This window comes from Trematomus bernacchii, unplaced genomic scaffold (assembly GCF_902827165.1).
Source record: "Trematomus bernacchii unplaced genomic scaffold, fTreBer1.1, whole genome shotgun sequence".
NCBI classification, from domain to species: Eukaryota; Metazoa; Chordata; class Actinopteri; order Perciformes; family Nototheniidae; genus Trematomus; species Trematomus bernacchii.
In genome coordinates this window covers 1,703,040-1,721,282 of record NW_022987646.1, presented here as the reverse complement: position 1 = coordinate 1,721,282, position 18,243 = coordinate 1,703,040, and the positions used below count along the sequence as shown (strand labels likewise).

The 18,243-nt window shown below is 40.6% G+C and overlaps 1 protein-coding gene across 1 annotated transcript in view; it reads left to right on the top strand.

Moving 5' to 3' along the window:
* The window catches only part of LOC117485498 (dedicator of cytokinesis protein 2), a 98,227-nt gene that overhangs the window by 67,969 nt on the left and 12,015 nt on the right, over positions 1-18,243 (top strand). The window contains exons 27-35 of the mRNA XM_034134049.1: positions 9,770-9,868; positions 10,278-10,372; positions 11,223-11,301; positions 11,420-11,520; positions 11,808-11,866; positions 12,328-12,476; positions 12,758-12,843; positions 13,197-13,353; positions 16,329-16,369. Coding sequence (XP_033989940.1) covers positions 9,770-9,868; positions 10,278-10,372; positions 11,223-11,301; positions 11,420-11,520; positions 11,808-11,866; positions 12,328-12,476; positions 12,758-12,843; positions 13,197-13,353; positions 16,329-16,369 — 866 coding nt within the window. The remainder of the gene's footprint in view (positions 1-9,769; positions 9,869-10,277; positions 10,373-11,222; positions 11,302-11,419; positions 11,521-11,807; positions 11,867-12,327; positions 12,477-12,757; positions 12,844-13,196; positions 13,354-16,328; positions 16,370-18,243) is intronic.

Here is an 18,243-nt window from a genome sequence, read left to right as displayed (position 1 = left end):
GCAGCTGTGTGTATGGACAATGAATTATTATGTGTGTTTGAGAGTGGTCCCTCGATGCAGCGTTTGCGTAAATGTCCCTCCTGACCCCTCCCCCATCTGAAAATAACTGGTGATGCGCCACTGCAAAGTAGACTCACCTTGGGTTGTGTTTCAAATGACCTCTGATCAAGCAAGCAAAGGTGGTGTTGTGTGTATGTGCACATTACATAAGCAGCGAGGGTGCAGCAACACATGTGGCCTCTACGTGGAAAACAACATACAAGGGTGACAAAGCATGACGTAATTGTGCAGAAGCTCCAAGTTGATTTTGGAGTGGCAGATGAGAGCAGAATCATGCCATTGTCGAGGAAGAAGAGGAAGAGTTCATGTCATTGTCGAGGAAGAAGAGGAAGAGTACAGCATGTGAGCTGGAGGTTTCCTCATTATTTCTTTCCTCTTCACATCTCTCCCTCTTTTATTTCTTGCTTCCTTATTTGTATAAACCGATGGTGTCTTTTTGTACTTGACTTGGTAATGTGGGTCTAAGGACACATTGATCTGTTTTCTGAACATGTTCGCAAACTCGCACACATGAAATGCAATTATTCATGCGCGCACAGACACCCATATTGCCTCAGAAAAGCACACAGTCACCTCACCCTGACACACACATCAACTCTAATTACATTATTATTTTGTGTGTCTGTGTGTGATACTTTTAAAAGAGTGGGTGGGAGATGAGCATGTGGCCGTGTGTCTACAGTCTGATGCTGCAGGCTTTCAGCGAGACTGTGTTATGTAAATGTTCTATTCTATTTTTTTCGATAATGAAACATTTGAGAGCACCGTAATGACTTGCCACCTTGAGAGGGGGGAGGACTCCACAGACAGAACAACAAAGGAGAAAATAGTATTTAAAAAAAAAAAAGGGAAAGGCGGGTGGCGAGGAGAGCACCATGAGTCAAGATACGGACCCTAATTAGTTCTGTGAAAGGCATCAATGGAGCTAAAATAATTTGATAGGATGTTATCATTTCCCCCTGCACTTTAACTTAATATAATATGTATGAACTTGTGTATTTGGCTGCATGACCCACTTGCTCTCTTTATATTTAATAGTCCTTTAATTGGCAAAATATCTTAAATATTGGCAATTCAATAAACCAAAATCATCCATGTGTACCTCTTGGATTACTTGCTTCACTCTTCTGAGCGACAGTTGTGACTAACATGACTCAGTAATTGTTGTTCCTCCTAACAGATGAAACCCTACCGCCTAAGTATTTAAATTATGATTGTCAAAGTTAATGCTTTAATGCTCCCTCTTAATTAAAAATGAATAATATGTTAATTATATTTAATTGCATCAATCGGGTTTCACTGTTTATCCCACTGGGCGTCTCTTGGGGAGAATGAACTTTAAACAGAGAATACAAACCAATTGACATAAAGGGAGTCTATGTAACTTTTGGAATAGGAAATAACACAACACCTGGTGCATATGCTGCAAGAGCCTTACTTTGATCTAAAGCTAATGGTTTTAAAAGTTAGCAAACTTCCGATTAATACTGCTGTGTTGGTTATCTGACTTTATGTCTCTCGTCTAGGTGATCGTGATAAACTATGTTGTAGCATGTCAACATCATTTCATTGTTTTTATCGCCATGTTCATGACTCTATGTGCCAAGGATTGAGTCCATGCACAAGATTTACTTTCCTTACTTTAGATCTACTCAACTAGGAATGTGTTCAAAACATTATAGATGATGCATTGATCATAGGGTGTGGAAGCAGTGGGTGTTTCTCAATCGCGAGTACGCTTGCTTGGTGGGCACATGTCTGCCGAGCATCTTGCTTCAGAAGCGAGGCAAGAATACTTCCTGGCATTCGGAAAACAAAGAGTGGAACAGGCTAGTGTGCAGGTGTGCGTCATATGAGAGGCCCCGCCTTACACCTTCCGCAACAGATTTGGGGAAATTGGTCCATGCGCAAAGCATTGTGGGGATTTTAAGACCGCGGAGTCTACCAGTGACGTGCGGTGAGGTTCATGGCTGGTGAGGCACTGACTCTTTCAGAGTCAGATTTACAAATATTATAGCCTATTTTGACCTTAATCGAAATATTCTGTTATTTTCAAAAGCTTTTTTAGTCTGATGCTATGATTAATTTTAAACAGACCGATCAACAAAAGGATACCCAAAATCTAAATATTGGATTGTTCTTTCTAAGTAAGATCCCATTTTCATTACAGTTGTGGTCTTACCTTGACTTGAAGATGAATATAAGTCCATGCTATCCTTCTGGACAACAATCTCTATTACTGTTTTGTAAAAGTCCTCCTTATCTTCCCGTAGTTTCAAAAGTCTAGTTTCTTTGTTGTTTGCGGTAGAATAACAGTAGCAACAAGAACCTGTGGGCTCACGTGCGCCCCCTTCAGTGCGGCAGAGGTTATGGCTGCCTCCCCTGGTGATTTTTTCATTGCCGTTGTACGAGAGACCAGCGAGCCTAAATATCATATATACGTGAAATAAGTTATTTAGAGACTATGGATGGCGAGGATAAATGTAATAAAGGGATCTACAAACATTACATTGGTGACATACAGTGAGATGGTAACAGGCATGCGCTTAGGGCCCGCTTTCCAGCCAGTTTCTGTGGGGTGACGCATTCTGAATTGAGGCAGGGCTCATCTGTGCCTCACCTCAGAATGCGTCACCCCACAGTAAATGGCTTGAGCGCGCTCACAAAATAAGTGGCCGCGCTAAATTAGTGCCCGCGCTCCAGCAAGTTACTGTGGGCTTACGTGAGGCAGTGCTCGTGCTTGCCTCACTTCTCATCGCTGCCGTAGCGGAGCTCGGCAAATTTGCTGATTTTGACTATAAAATGCGATTGGAATCATACAGAAATCACATTTACACAAGATCAGTGGAGACATTTTATTATTATTATTATTTAGTTTTTCTTTAATTGTATTTCCGTTACATTGGAGTATGACAGGTGAGGCTCTGCCTCCCCTGCCTCCACTGACTGCACGTCGCTGGAGTCTACTCATGTGCGTACGGTGGCCCGGAAGTGCAAGACACCACAGCATTTCACAAAACACCACAGCATTTCAGAAAACACTACAGCATTTCAGAAAACACTACAGCATTTCAGAAAACACCACAGCATTTCAGAAAACACTACAGCATTTCAGAAAACACAACAGCATTTCAGAAAACACCACAGCATTTCAGAAAACACCACAGCATTTCAGAAAACACTACAGCATTTCAGAAAACGCAACAGCATTTCAGAAAACACCACAGCATTTCAGAAAACACTACAGCATTTCAGAAAACACTACAGCATTTCAGAAAACACCACAGCATTTCAGAAAACACTACAGCATTTCAGAAAACACTACAGCATTTCAGAAAACACCACAGCATTTCAGAAAACACTACAGCATTTCAGAAAACAACAACAGCATTTCAGAAAACACCACAGCATTTCAGAAACACCACAGCATTTCAGAAAACACAACAGCATTTCAGAAAACACTACAGCATTTCAGAAAACACCACAGCATTTCAGAAAACACCACAGCATTTCAGAAAACACAACAGCATTTCAGAAAACGCCGCAGCATTTCAGAAAACGCCGCAGCATTTCAGAAAACACCACAGCATTTCACAAAACACCACAGCATTTCACATTGGACGGAAAGGGTATTCCTTTAGGGAGAACACTTCTTGTTTGTGATTGGACAGAGCCAGCCAGAGAAGCACTGCTGTGATTGGTTGTTTTTGCTGCCAGTCAAGAAATGACGCTTCGTGATTGGTCAGCACCCGACAGCGCAACATGTCCCAACACATCAACCGTTAGCTGTTAGCACACACTCAGAGCTCACAGCTCCTCATATCTGTTCAGAAACTGGACAAAAGTTAAACAAGTACAAACCACAGACTGTCTATGTCAGGGCGAATACAGTCGCTGCTTTATTTATGTCTGTGTGACGCTGTTGTGAGTGTGGACGGAGCAGCTACAGGTTAGTTTAGCCTGATCGATCCGATTCCATTCAGAAAACACGCATTTTAAAAGCTTTTCACCTGCCGTCTTGTCTGCAGACTTGTCAAAGCATTAATTCATGGTTTTTACTAACCGGTATCAGTATGTAGTTACTTCGGCATCACTTTGAAACGTGTATTACAATTAAATCACGGTCAATATGTTCATTTGTTGTAGTTGGTATCTCCCATAGGATTTACATGGAGATACGCCCCGCCCCCTCTCCAGCGCGTCTTGTTTGAATGACAGGAGCAAACACAGCTGACAGCCGCAGTGAAACTCGAGCGATTAGAGCGATGCGAATATTGGGTAGTCTACCATAGTATTTACATGGAGATAAGCCACTTAAAAACCATGAATTAATAAAGCATTAATTCATGGTATTTTCGCATCGCTCTAATCGCTCGAGTTTCACCGCAGCTGTCAGTGTTTACTCCTGTCATTCAAACAAGACGTGCTGGAGAGGGGGCGGATCGATCAGGCTAAACTAACCTGTAGCTGCTCCGTCCACACTCACAACAGCGTCATACAGACATAAATAAAGCAGCGACTGTATTCGCCCTGACATAGACAGTCTGTGGTTTGTACTTGTTTAACTTTTGTCCAGTTTCTGAACAGATATGAGGAGCTGTGAGCTCTGAGTGTGTGCTAACAGCTAACGGTTGATGTGTCGGGACATGTTGCGCTGTCGGGTGCTGACCGATCACGAAGCGTCATTTATTGACTGGCAGCAAAAACAACCAATCACAACAGTGCTTCTCTGGCTGGCTCTGTCCAATCACAAACTAGAAGTGTTCTCCCTAAAGGAATACCCTTTCCGTCCAATGTGAAATGCTGTTGTGTTTTGTGAAATGCTGTGGTGTTTTGTGAAATGCTGTTGTGTTTTCTGAAATGCTGTTGTGTTTTCTGAAATGCTGTGGTGTTTTGTGAAATGGTGTAGCGTTTTCTGAAATGCTGTGGTGTTTTCTGAAATGGTGTAGCGTTTTCTGAAATGCTGTGGTGTTTTGTGAAATGCTGTGGTGTCTTGCACTTCCGGGCCACCGTATGTGCAGCCTCGAAATGTCTCCGAACGAAGTACGCCGGGCTCGGTAGATTTCCAAGTATGCTGGACATTGGAACAGTACTTCGGCGGCACTCGATGACGTAGTATGCTTGAAATAGTGGCTCTGCAGCAGCTTTACTCGCGATTGAGAAACACCCATTATCTTTAATGATGTTGCGTTGTTGCTGCTAAAGAAGGTGATGCACGATGGATGTCTGCTGAAGGAAGGAGAGACAAAGTGAGCCCGAGGGCCAGCTTTAAAGCCTGTGAAGCCCAGGTGAAGTATTTAGTAGCTCTTTACTTTGACACTTTTGTGCTGAGCAGTATAATGAACATTTAAACCTTGGGGAGGATCCTTGCAAGGCTTACATTTATTTCTAGGCATGCAGGTGCATTTTCAGGTTATTGTAATTTGTATGCATCTCTGCAATTACAGTTATTAATACATTATTAATGAGTCCAGCTTTTGAAAATGCGTAAGAACACGTCCAGCTTGAGAAAATGGATTTATAAAGAGGAGGAGGACAAGGAGGACGCAGACTTTGCCAGCATCTGTGTCCTGTTTTGTCACTAATCTCTTCAATGTTGCGTAATGCCTTTGCCTCAACAAGCCGCAGCTCTCTCTCTCTGCCTGTCAGGAGTTTCATCATTATACAGGAGGCTCATACGGTTCCCTTATGTCTTTGAATATCATATCATGTGTTGATGAAAAACCTCCATGTGTGAAGACACCAACAGTTTATGTTCAGATATTTGGGCCCTTGAGCATTTTTGTTTGTTTGAGTTTAAGCGTTAGAGGAGATTGAAAGCATAAGTCCTCAGAGAAGACCAATTACATGGAAGTAGGGCAATAAATCACGTGAGGTACTGTACACAAACACACACACAGTCACACATAAACATAGAGAACATGAAACCAGAAACTACTGAAATGTGTGTGTGTGTGTGTGTGTGTGTGTGTGTGTGTGTGTGTGTGTGTGTGTGTGTGTGTGTGTGTGTGTGTGTGTGTGTGTGTGTGTGTGTGTGTGTGTGTGTGTGTGTGTGTGTGTGTGTGTGTGTGTGTGTGTGTGTGTGTGTGTGTGTGTGTGTGTGTGTGTGTGTGTGTGTGTGTGTGTGTGTGTGTGTGTGTGTGTGTGTGTGTGTGTGTGTGTGTGTGTGTGTGTGTGTGTGTGTGTGTGTGTGTGTGTGTGTGTGTGTGTGTGTGTGTGTGTGTGTGTGTGTGTAATTGATCAACCATTACACACTAGGGAGGCATAGGAGCAAGAGAGAGCGGGTGAGAAGGAGAAGTTGTTCTGCCTGCTCCTCCCTGTTGGTGTTCTCATTCATGCACTGTAGTATAATAACATCATTTTAACACTTGCTATTAGGGCTGTGACTCTTTCAGGATCGTAATTGATTTTTGATTCAGTGCATAGAGTGCTAAGTTGAGAATCTACTCCATTCTGCTTGTGTCAAATTACTGCACAAAAGCAGAGTAAAGAGTGTATAAGATCGTAGAATTGTTCTATTTGAAAATGGGATATCAATCGATTCTCAATTACGTTAACTCCCTGGTTAACACACAACGGCATACATTAGACAAAATGCTACATTTATTTATGTTACACAGTGCATTTTTACTTAAAAAGTGAAAACAGGATTTCTCTATTCTGTGACTTTTAGAATAACAAGTTCAAAAAATAATAAAATCCCAAAATGAAATTGGTAGGCTTAGGCTGGCTGCCTTTTTACTTTTTAAGAAACTTGCCATTTTCAAAAATCAATTGAACACAAAAACAATGTGAAACTCGTATTCTGCTTGATTTCTTTTGTTCAGGTTGTGAATGATTTCAGAATTATAAGATGTAAGAATTTCCACTCTTACATAAATCCATTTCCTCTCATCCCTACTTGCTGTGATGTTGGAAAAATTGACAAAAACAAAGTATATCTCTGTTGAGTTTTCCCTACAGTGACATGAGGACATTTTAGTGACTAAGACAAAATGTAAGTTCAATATTAACCTTGTTCCCTCTATAGTAACTTTGACTTGCGTTGGAGTAGCGAGAGAGGAAGAAAGAGGGATTAAAGAAGAGAGTGTGCTGACAGGGGGTGTTTCTCAATGTCGAGGACGCTTGCTTGGTAGCACGTCTTCCGAGTCACTTGCTTCAGAAGCGAGGCAAGAATCCTTCCTAGCCTTGGAAAACGAAGAATTGTGGAACAGGCTAACAGGTGTGCACGTGTGCGTCATATGCGAGGCCCCGCTTTAAATGGAGCGCGATTTCCGCCAAAGATTTGGAAATTGGTCCGTGCGCTAAGCATTGTGGGGATTTTAAGACCGCGGAGTCTACACATGTGCAGCCTCGACATTTCTCGCTACGAAGTACGCCGGCCTCGGTAGAATTCCAAGTATGCTGGACATTGGAACAGTCCTTCGGCGGGACTCGATGACGTAGTATGCTTGAAATAGTGGCTCTGGAGCATCCTTCCTCGACATTGAGAAACACCCAGGGTCTCTGGTGTCACTGCACTGCAGGAAGAGAGTTGAGTGGAGGGGGGAGGAGGTCACACACACACACACACACACCAGATAACATACACTTGTCTTCCCCAGCTGAACAACTTTAAGTCCAAATGTAAACACTTCCCTCTATGTGCTCTCATTTTAGTTTGAGTTGTACAAAGTGAAAATATGTTTCAGTGTGCATACATGACTGAAAAAAGTATGTTTTCTTGTAAGAATGCAGGCAAACACACACACCCTGCCCATTTTGATCAGATGCAAGCTGTCACCACATTAGACGCCGATCATCTTTCATCTTTAATTAGCCATCCATCATCCTTCATCTCTGTCTTGTGTTCCCCTTTTGTGCCAAAAACTCCGGAGGATAATTGCACTCAAACCTTGGCTGCTGAGATGAAACAGAAGTTCCTGCACATCTGCCATGTTTTAAAAAAAAGGTTTGCGTACCTCATTCCAGCAATTACGCACAGCAGAGGGAAGGATCAGAAAACATGAATGTAAGGTGGAGGAAAACAAACTGACTGCAGGTTTAAGCAGGGCACACTGGACCGTATTCCTGTTTTTCTGTCCTCCTGGTGCAAACCCTTTTCAGGCTTACCCTGCCGACTGCCATTAGTACGAGAATCATGTCTGCTTGTTTACAGACAGCTCAATAAATGAAAATAAAAATGGCTGTAGCACGGCCGTTTTTTTCCTTTTCTTTAATTTCCACCAACAGTTTTCAATTTGAGTCCAACCATGTTTCATTTCAGCTTTCCAATTGGTTATTTTTTGTTGGCGAGACATCATTTACAAAGGCCAAAATAGACTGTATATTCCTAGAGAAAAATACAGAAAGTAGAACCAGACAAATGTCTAGAGCAGATGGAAATCAGATCATTTGAATGGTATGATGGTTAAATGACCGGAATATAATGTTTAATAGTTGTTATCTTTGCAAATTCATTTGACATTCATGCCATTGGTAATTGCTGTTCTCTTCTGGTTAGTGCAGTGGAGTTTTTATGCAGTTTATTTATCCGTTTTCTTCTCCTTTCTTGCCTGCCGCCCCTCACAGTGTGAGCCTCTGGTTGTGGAGGTTTTGCACTAAATTTTCCATGAATGTTCTGCTTATAATCCAGCTCAAGGATTCTCTTCTCAGCCTAAGCAGCTTCACACACATTTCAAACTTGAAACTTGTTTAAATCTTTTTTTTGCCTATCCTCATCTTTAATGTCTGTCTTACTTTCAGAGTAACGCTTGCTTCTTCTCCCTCCTCTCTCTAATCTCTTGACTCTTCATCACTTTCATCTTCTATATCCAATTCTCCTTTTACCAGTCTCTGTGTGTGTTTTTGTGCGCAGTTTGCGCCTTGGGACATATTCAGAGATAAGTGAACATAATGAGGTTTGAATACTTTATTAAAAACGTCAACACTGAAAGAAATCTGCAGTATGTAAACTGCCTCCAAAATGTCAGCATTCTCATATGTTTTGGTTTGATGTGACAAGATTTGCTTAATATGTTGTTTATATTAATCCATAATAATCACACTGTGGTTCACAAAATCATGTATTTCATATTGTATGAACGAGACCTTTATGTTGCTGCTCTGATTGACGTTACGATAATTTGCCCTGTCTCGGAAAGCTGCCGTTATAAGGGATTTTTGTTCTTTTAACACTTTTTAACATATGCTGTAATGACCAATTATATTGCTTTAATGTCTATTTTTTGTATTTGTATTGTATAGCATTTCAAAAAATGTGTTTGAAATCTTTCCCGGCGGCCGAGAGCCACAATTGAAACTGAAGAGGCAGCTACTGCTCCTGGCAATGTCTATGTTTGTTGATAGTAATTATGGTAATTTGTGAATAATATTGTGGTAAAGGCTTGTTAATGCATACAGCATCTTTCAAAATAACATCACAGAATTCCTCATAGCCCTTTTCCTCCACTTCCTGTATGTGAGGATGTTAATGCTGCTTGCACTTTAGTATAGATTGCAGCTCAAATTAGCGAGTGACAGAATTGCCCTGAGGTATTCTCTGAAGTCTACCCCAGGCAGTCTTTGACATGGTATAGCAAGAAATTACCTTAAGTGATTTAAATGCCGTTGGCTTCAGATGAATAGCACTCGGTTTAAGAGCAGCTGCACTGTGCCCAAAAAGTAATGATGCCTCTCTCTCTCTTTCTCTCACAATTTCCATTTGTAGTCCAGGGTGGTAGCCTGCATGACAGCTATACTCAGTCAGATGGATGATCGTCACTATGAGACATACATAGAAACCTTCGCTGGGTCCTCTGATCTGGTGGTAAGTACACAAACACCTGCAGATGTCAAAATGCTAAATATGTTGAATGTTAAATATACACTGATGGTCAAAAACAACTCCCGACTGTAATTAATTTAGATAAAGTTTGATCAGAATCAGAAACAGGTTTATTGCCAGGTAGGTTCACACATACGAGGAATTTGACTTGATGTCGTGGTGCAGACGTAAAATATAAAACAAGAAATCTTTAAGGACACCGTAATAAAATATAGTTAAATAGCAATAAAATAAAGCAGTCATTTACATGGAAATAGAATGCTGTGAATGAATTATTGGATATGAAATATGAAACAAGAAATATAAATTAAATAAATAAATAAGAGAAATATGAAACAAGAAATATGTGTGATACACTCACATTCTCTTTCTTTTGTCCGTTTCACTGCAGGACTTCCTGATGGAGTCCTTCCTGCTTTTCAAGGATCTGATTGGGAAACATGTGTACCCCTCTGACTGGATGGCCATGATCATGGTACAGAACAGGTACTAGAAGCACACACAGACCTGAGATCTGAAACATCCTCCTACTTCTCCCAGGTCTCTGACAACAGAAAAGGCCACAACCGCCCCAGCCCAACCTGCTATTGGGTCGTTGAGGCTTGGTGTGTGTGAATTATATAACATATTGTTGACATCCACACAAACCCACACAGGGATAAGTTAGAGATAGCAAAGCTGGGGCTCAGGGCTGCAAAGATGAAAAAGGCTGATGTGACCAAAGCATTTATTAGTGAGCTGCTGTGGAATAGTTCTTGGGCTGTCAGCTAGAAGGAAGGTTACAACTGTGTCAGAGGAATAGAAAAGGAAAAGAGGTTAAAGTTAGAATGAGGTGGAAGTAAGGACAGGTTGATAAGGAGTCTGCAAACTGGGGTTAGGAGAGGTAGAGAAAGTCACGCTTGAAAGACAAAGTAAGACAGAGGGAATGTCACTTAGCGGTGAATAACCCTGACTGATAGATGAATAGCGCCCGGGTAGGATGGCTGGGGCTACCTAACTTTAGAAATCCATCAAGTCACTACTCACTGATACACCTGCTTACCGTTTGAAGCTGCTATCAGGATCTGTTGTTGTGACGGATGTTTAGAATCTGAAGCAATATCACAAACTTGTCTGAAATACCACTATGAAGTTGTGGGCCAGAGCTGCTGTCAAAGCTGTTGTTGTTTGATAAACAACAAATAACGTGCATTTTTGATCATTAACGAATTTCCTCAATTTATTCCACATAAACATAGTTGTTTCCTTAAGGACATAGTTGTTTCCTTAAGGATGTGTGTTTATGCTTTATAAAACAATCAAACAACTGCATCAGTACATTATTTGTGTCCATCAGAGTGTTCCTGAGAGCTATCAACACCTATGCAGACACAATGAACCAGAAGTTCCTCAATAACGACGACTTTGAAGTACAGGTAAGTGTGTATTTACAGGCTTTTTATAATATTGACAGTACCTTTATTTGCCTGATTTTATTTAACATAGATCTCTATTTTCTCCCTCTTCTGTTCCTTGCTCTTTCTACCTGTCTAGTTGTGGAATAACTACTTCCACTTGGCGGTGGCGTTTATTACCCAGGAATCTCTGCAGCTTCAGCATTTCTCGCCAACTAAGAGGAACAAGATTCTCGCCAAGTGAGACAAGGGCCATTTAATTTCCTTATTTACCACAGTTACTGCCCCTGCTCTAATGAAACACTCAGTGATTTGTGATCTATTTTGGAGTCTGCATTTACCGTTTACACTCCCACTGTGCGACGCCTGTTGATAGACATTCAATTTGGTTCATGTTGGGGCAGATTAGCACAGCATTATATTTCCCTCTGGGATGTTCAGTTTCTGAAGGTGAAAATAACAGCATTCATCAAGACCTTAATTCTTAAACCCATTCTCTCCCTGTCTCTATTTGTGTCTTAAATCAGGTATGGTGACATGAGAAGACTCATTGGCTTCGCTATACGCGACATCTGGTACAAACTAGGTAAATAAATGTACTTTATACAAGTGTGGTTGCTTTGCTGCTTTTGGGAATGCAAATGTGTGTTTTCCTTCACAGCAAGATATACGCATTTGTATATGTCGGTGCACAACGAAACCAAGGGGCCAGTGGAATTTGTTTTCTGTATAGCATGGTAATGAGGGTTCACAATGTCAGCACCTTTTCACATAAATAAATATAACATATTGCTCTTTAAATAAAGGGCTACTTGGTATTCTGAGAAAGCTGCATGTAAAGTACAGGGTTATTTCCTTGAAATAGGAAGCAGTGTTCCTTGTTGTAGAAGGAAACACTACTTTTGAATTAGGATGTGTTGGTAGAGGAAGACCTGGGGAATATTCCTGAGGACAACAATTGGAACAGGGGTGAACAAGGGGAGATGGTTCAGGTATGATGTTACTTGCCTTTTTCATAACGTGTGTGTTTGTGTGTGTGTGTTTCAGGCAGCCATAAGATCTGTTTCATCCCTGGCATGGTGGGTCCCATCCTGGAGATGACTTTGATCCCAGAAGAAGAGCTGAGGAGGGCCACCATCCCCATCTTCTTCGACATGATCACCTGTGAAAATGCACACTCTGGAAACTTCCAGAAGGTAAAACGCATCCATGCATACAGATATGTGTGGCCCGTTATTGTTTGCTGCAGTGAAATATTAAGATTTAAAATACAAACTTCCTTTTGCATGTACCAAATACACACAGTGACACTGGCACACACTATTTGTCCATATACATCGATTTTCCTGTGACAGTGCATGAAAGTAAAAGAGACACCTTAATTATACTTGCATAATTGATTTCTTCTTCTAGTCCTGATCTCATTTGTTTTCTCTTCTCCCTGTTTGCTCTGTCTTTCTTTGTCTTTCCTCTGTAGTTTGAGAATGAGATCATTCTGAAGTTGGACCATGAGGTGGAGGGTGGAGGAGGAGACGAGCGATACATGCAACTACTGGAGACCATGTAGGCCTGAGTATTATCATTTGAAACCATAACGGCAGCCAATAATGCTTGAAAATGTAGACTTCTTCTGTAGATAAACAAAAAGCTACCAACAAAAGTAGTGAGTGAAGTGATAGTACTGCCAGAATATGGTTTTACATTTGAGAAATTATTTAAATTCTGGCTGGCCTTGCTTTGCTATTGTCTGAAAAAAAAATGAATTCAGGGAGTGGATTTCCTGCTAACCCTCAATTGTTCAGTTTGGATTCACATCAGTGGTTTACCAGGAATACACTCACAACATTTGCAGCATAAAACATTGCATTTAAAGGGCATATCTTCTGATGATTAACTCGCGAATGCTTGTCTTCCAGCCTGCTGGACTGTGCAGCAGAGAAGCCCCCACTGAGGCCACAGGTGCAGCACTTTGTCTCCTTGGTGAAGGGACTCCTGATTCGTCTCCTTGACTACCGCACCGTGATGAACGATGACAGCCGCAACAACCGCATGAGCTGCACCGTCAACCTTCTTGTAAGTCCCAAATATTCAAATCCCTCCTCACTTGTTACTGAAGTGAGCTTCAGTAACAACATATGGAGTTAGGACTAGGTACAGTAAGCAGTTATTTCCTTTAATAGTTTCATCATAGTTTTGTTTTCTTGATGTGTCATCGATACTCTGCAGTCTTTCCAAATCTCCTGTAGTGTGTAAGCTTGGCATGTGTCTCCATGGATTTGCATTTATTGACACCTGCCTCGTGATTCATGCACTGTACTTGGAGTATTGAACCTCACAGCAGATGTGCTGATCTCAGAAATACACACACACACACACACACACACACACACACACACACACACACACACACACACACACACACACACACACACACACACATCAATAAACTCATTATTCATTGAAAGACTACTATATTAAGAGACTAGTAGGTGAGTTTGTCCCACAGAGAGCTTTGTCAATAATCTCATCCATGCCAGAAGGGCCACACCAATTGAACACTTAATCATGCAACACTGCTAGTACGTCTTGTCTTTCATGCCAAGGTCTTTGTAGGCCTTTTCCACTTCTGATTTGTGTGCAAATTGATCTAAAGAAAAGGATTCATCTCTGTGTCTGGTCGCACGACTGTTTTTGCAGAGGGTTGCATCAGCTCCTGTCTGCTACACAGCTTCCCTCTCATGTGATCTCCTAATCAGATTCTCCTCCACGGTATACTCAAGTTTAGTCTATCCCACCTAAGATCCTCTCCACATCAGATTATGTCATATAATTCTTCCTCCATAATGCATTTTGCTTCTTTTATATCTCTTTTGATATGGATTCTTTCCAGAGATTTTTTTTTAAAGATATTTCAGAGGAGTTTGGGTTAATTATGGGTGGTCGTGCTCGTGCTGGTATCTTATTATGTGTTATTTTCCCATTAGGAGTTGAGGCTGTTGGCACATGCCAGAGATGTTTAGCTTGTTGCCCATGACAGCTGCCCATTAGCTAGTCTCTTTCATTTGTTTGGCAAGCTAAAAAAAATCCCTCTGCACTCTCCCAACCTCCCTCACACTGACTTCACTTAGGGCGTGCACTTTCATACACACAATCACGTAGGTATTCATAGGTATGCTCCCTCATGCAGATGCACTTTCAATGAAACACCTGTACTCTTGTACACAGACATACACACAGCTCAGGCTAAAATAACCTCTGCTAACCTTGTGCTAAAGACGTTCCAGAATAACTTTAAGCCACCAAAAAAAGCCTGTTTGCGTGATTATCTTCATTTAAGACTTACATATGGATTTTTAAATGCCATGTGGCTGTGAGGTAGTGCCGTCATCCTTCAATCGGAAGGTTGGGGGTTTGATCCCAGCCCCTGCAGTCAACATGTGGATGTTTCCTCGGGCAACATATTTAATCCCTAGTTTCTCCCAATGTCGTGGCCAACAGTGTGTGAATGGCACATTGCTCTGTATGAATGCGGTGTGAATGATGATTTCTAAATATAAAGCGCCTTGAGGTGTCGTAAAGACTGGATAATGGGCTGTATAAAATACAGTCCATTTAACATTACCCTTGTGTATGTTCATTTAGGAACCATGTAGAGAAGTCTCTCATTGTACTGTGTATTTGTGGTGTTCGTTCAACATATCTGTCGATGGTGGTCGTGAACTGCATGTAAATGGACCAAAAATTGTCTACTGAAGTTAAAATGCAATGATGCAAACAATGATCTATACCAGGGGTCTGCAACCTTTTTGACCAAAAGAGCCATTTTGCCCCCTTTTCCAAAAAAAATGTTTGTCTGGAGCCGCAAAACATATTTGATAGCTTGATAGCTTATAAAGTTCTATTTATTGTTACATCATAGACAAAAAGTACAGTTTTTTTGCATTTATTATTTATTACATTATATAAAACTGTTAACCTCTAATAAGAAACAAAGAACTCTTATAAGGAGAATTAAAAAAAATACACAGGCCTACTTTAAAATAAATCAACACAGCACTTGGGGAGTCCTCTGCACATTTGAAGAAAATGAATATAATTAAAATGGACCCACTTTGAAATAAATAAAACATATAGCTGCACCCTAAAAAGAGTTAACTGATTGAATTATGACTGAAGATCGTCAGCTGTCTTCCTCTTCCGTGTTTTCCCTCCAATACGTAAAGGCTGCAGCACCTTTGACAACTTCTCTCTACATATCAAACATACCGGTAAGCCAGCATCGTTTGCTGTGAAAGCAAATAACTCTAACCACGCAGACCCTCTGTGTTCCTCCGATACTTTTCTTTGATTTATCCATAGTTCGCTCATCGAGCCGGGGGTCAGGTTATTCGCCTGCAAGAAAAGGCTCTGGCGCGGGACAGCAGGATATGACGCATATTTTAGTTGACCTAATAACATTTATTAAATGTATTATTTATTTATGTTTCACAGTATCACCTCAAAATACAAGATACGAAACATTTTCAACCGTGCAACACAATTTAAATAGTCCTGTCTAAGCTCAAGATGGCCAGAGTAGAGGGCTTAAAGAGCCGCGGGTTGCCGACCCCTGATCTATACTATATGATCTTTGAAAAGAATAGAGCAAATCAATATTAATAGGCATGCAGTCTCCTTTGACTTCACAGTGAATTTCAATGTGTTATTTTTTCTTATTGTGTTTGTCTACTATTGTGTCTGCTGGCTCGCGCTGATCGGTTCGTTTCACTCCTCTGGTCTCCATAGATGTCATTAAACTTCATTAAACTGGGAGTTTGTGCTGCTTATCTAACAACCGCGCATAAACCCCACTAACACACACACACAGGCAATCAGAAGTATTTCAAATATAACGCACACATACATCCATTTAGACAAATACTCTTCCACGCAAATACAAAGAGTTAGTGAGTTAGTGCAGCATTTATAAATGACCTTAAAAATCTCACACACACACAGACACACCAATGTTGACTGACACTAACCGTCTTCTCCTTTCTATTTCACAGAACTTTTACAAGGACATCAATCGTGAAGGGATGTATATCAGGTATTTATGTGCTGAATTTGACATGAAATACATTTAAGTGGTGTGTTTCCACATTGTAGATGCTTGCATGTGTGTGTCTGAGTGTGTGTACGTGTGTGTGTGTGGCTCCATAATCTGACAAGGGATTATATGAGTCCCACTGAATTAATGTCAGAATCCACAGGATCAGCTCTTGGTCTGACTGGAGGGCGAGGAGATAAAAAAAGAGAGACATGATTGGCAGGGAGGGAGAGAGAGAGAGAGAGAGAGAGAGAGAGAGAGAGGGAAATGCAGATCCCGTCAGGTCCCACGTGCATTTCTGGCGGTGGCTTATGGACCTAATTAGTTATCTGTGTGTTCAGATGTGAGCTCAGCTCTGTGGTTGGTCAGAAGCCTTCGTCTCTCATGTAGAGAATATGGTTAACATTTGGCCGGCTCCCTAGTTTATGTTAGCATGTACACACAGTTTAATGGAATCAATACATTAGTCAATCTAAGTTTATTTATATTGAATAAAATCACACATTTGTCTCAGGAGGCTTTACAGCATGCGACATAAATGAACATTAGATAACTACATACAGCATGTGTTATGTTATTAAGCATAATGTTATCTTACACAGTAGCTATATTACTCAAGGCCATGCGTGGATAATAAAACCACAAACTAATTAGGTTGTGGCTCAGGGTGTGAATTATGGACCATTACATTAGCATCTTAATTGCTTACATTTATAATTTAAATGATACAACAGTTGACTACTGAATATTTCCTTTAATGAACTGTATTATTTATTTATCTCTAGTGTTCATACTAAACTATTTGTTTGCAGCAAGCAGAAGTAATTGACCTTTCTTTACTGATAAGTCAGGTAAAGAACAACTTTTTTAGAGGTAATTTCAACTATGAATTTAGAAAATGTTTTTCCAAACTTTTAATTATTATTATTTTGTTTTATTATCTTTGTTCGGCTGTCTCACTAAAATAGACAAATTATTAAAAAAATCAACTCTTGAGTTTCACCTTCAGTAATTCATAATATTGTTGCACACAAAAGTAATAATCAATTCATAGAATGTATACTGACTTTTTAATGTACTACATGTGTCACGTCTTTTATGCAAACCCACCAAATGCTGTACTGAAAACCTCTCATTTGTATAGAGTGTGGAAAGGCCTGTTTAAGTCACACTTCAAAGAGAGACGTCTGTAGTTTTCTGCATTAAGGCCCTAACACACCAGCAATGTTTCTGGTGAACAATTCAACCATAGCTTTCTGTGATTCCATTGTGTGATTGATTCATATCACTTCATGTTCATTAGAGGGCAACATTAGATTGATCTGAAATGAAATACATTTTACAAACCTAATGTTCCTGTAATAGGTTTCCTAACACCCAGATATGGACTAATTAAAAGCTGACTCCTGCCAATGCAATTTGAAAACCACCTGTGATTAACAGACCCAGGGAGATAGAGGATGAGAGGGAGGGGAATAGTCAGGGAGGGAGAGAGAGAACAGGAAGCATAAATAGAAGAGAGACCAAGAGACAAACGTTAATGGGTTTTTTTCGTCTCTGGGTCTACCATAGCTTTTTCCTGCGTGCTTCTACACAATGTAACTATTATAATTATAAAGCCAATCACCAGCATCTTTGTACAAGCATGCTACATTACATCATTGGCTCACAAACGATGATATTTACTCCTTATTGTGGTATTGGAATAAATAAATAATAAATAACAAGGATTATTTCTATACTCGATAGTTTTGAAGTAATTTGTTCGGTGACTAAATTGATCAAAGTTTGGTACCTGGCCCAATTCTTTTAGAGAATAAGAGGAAATGGAAGGAAGAAGATGACATGAGGTTAAAAAAAAAGAAAGCGAGACC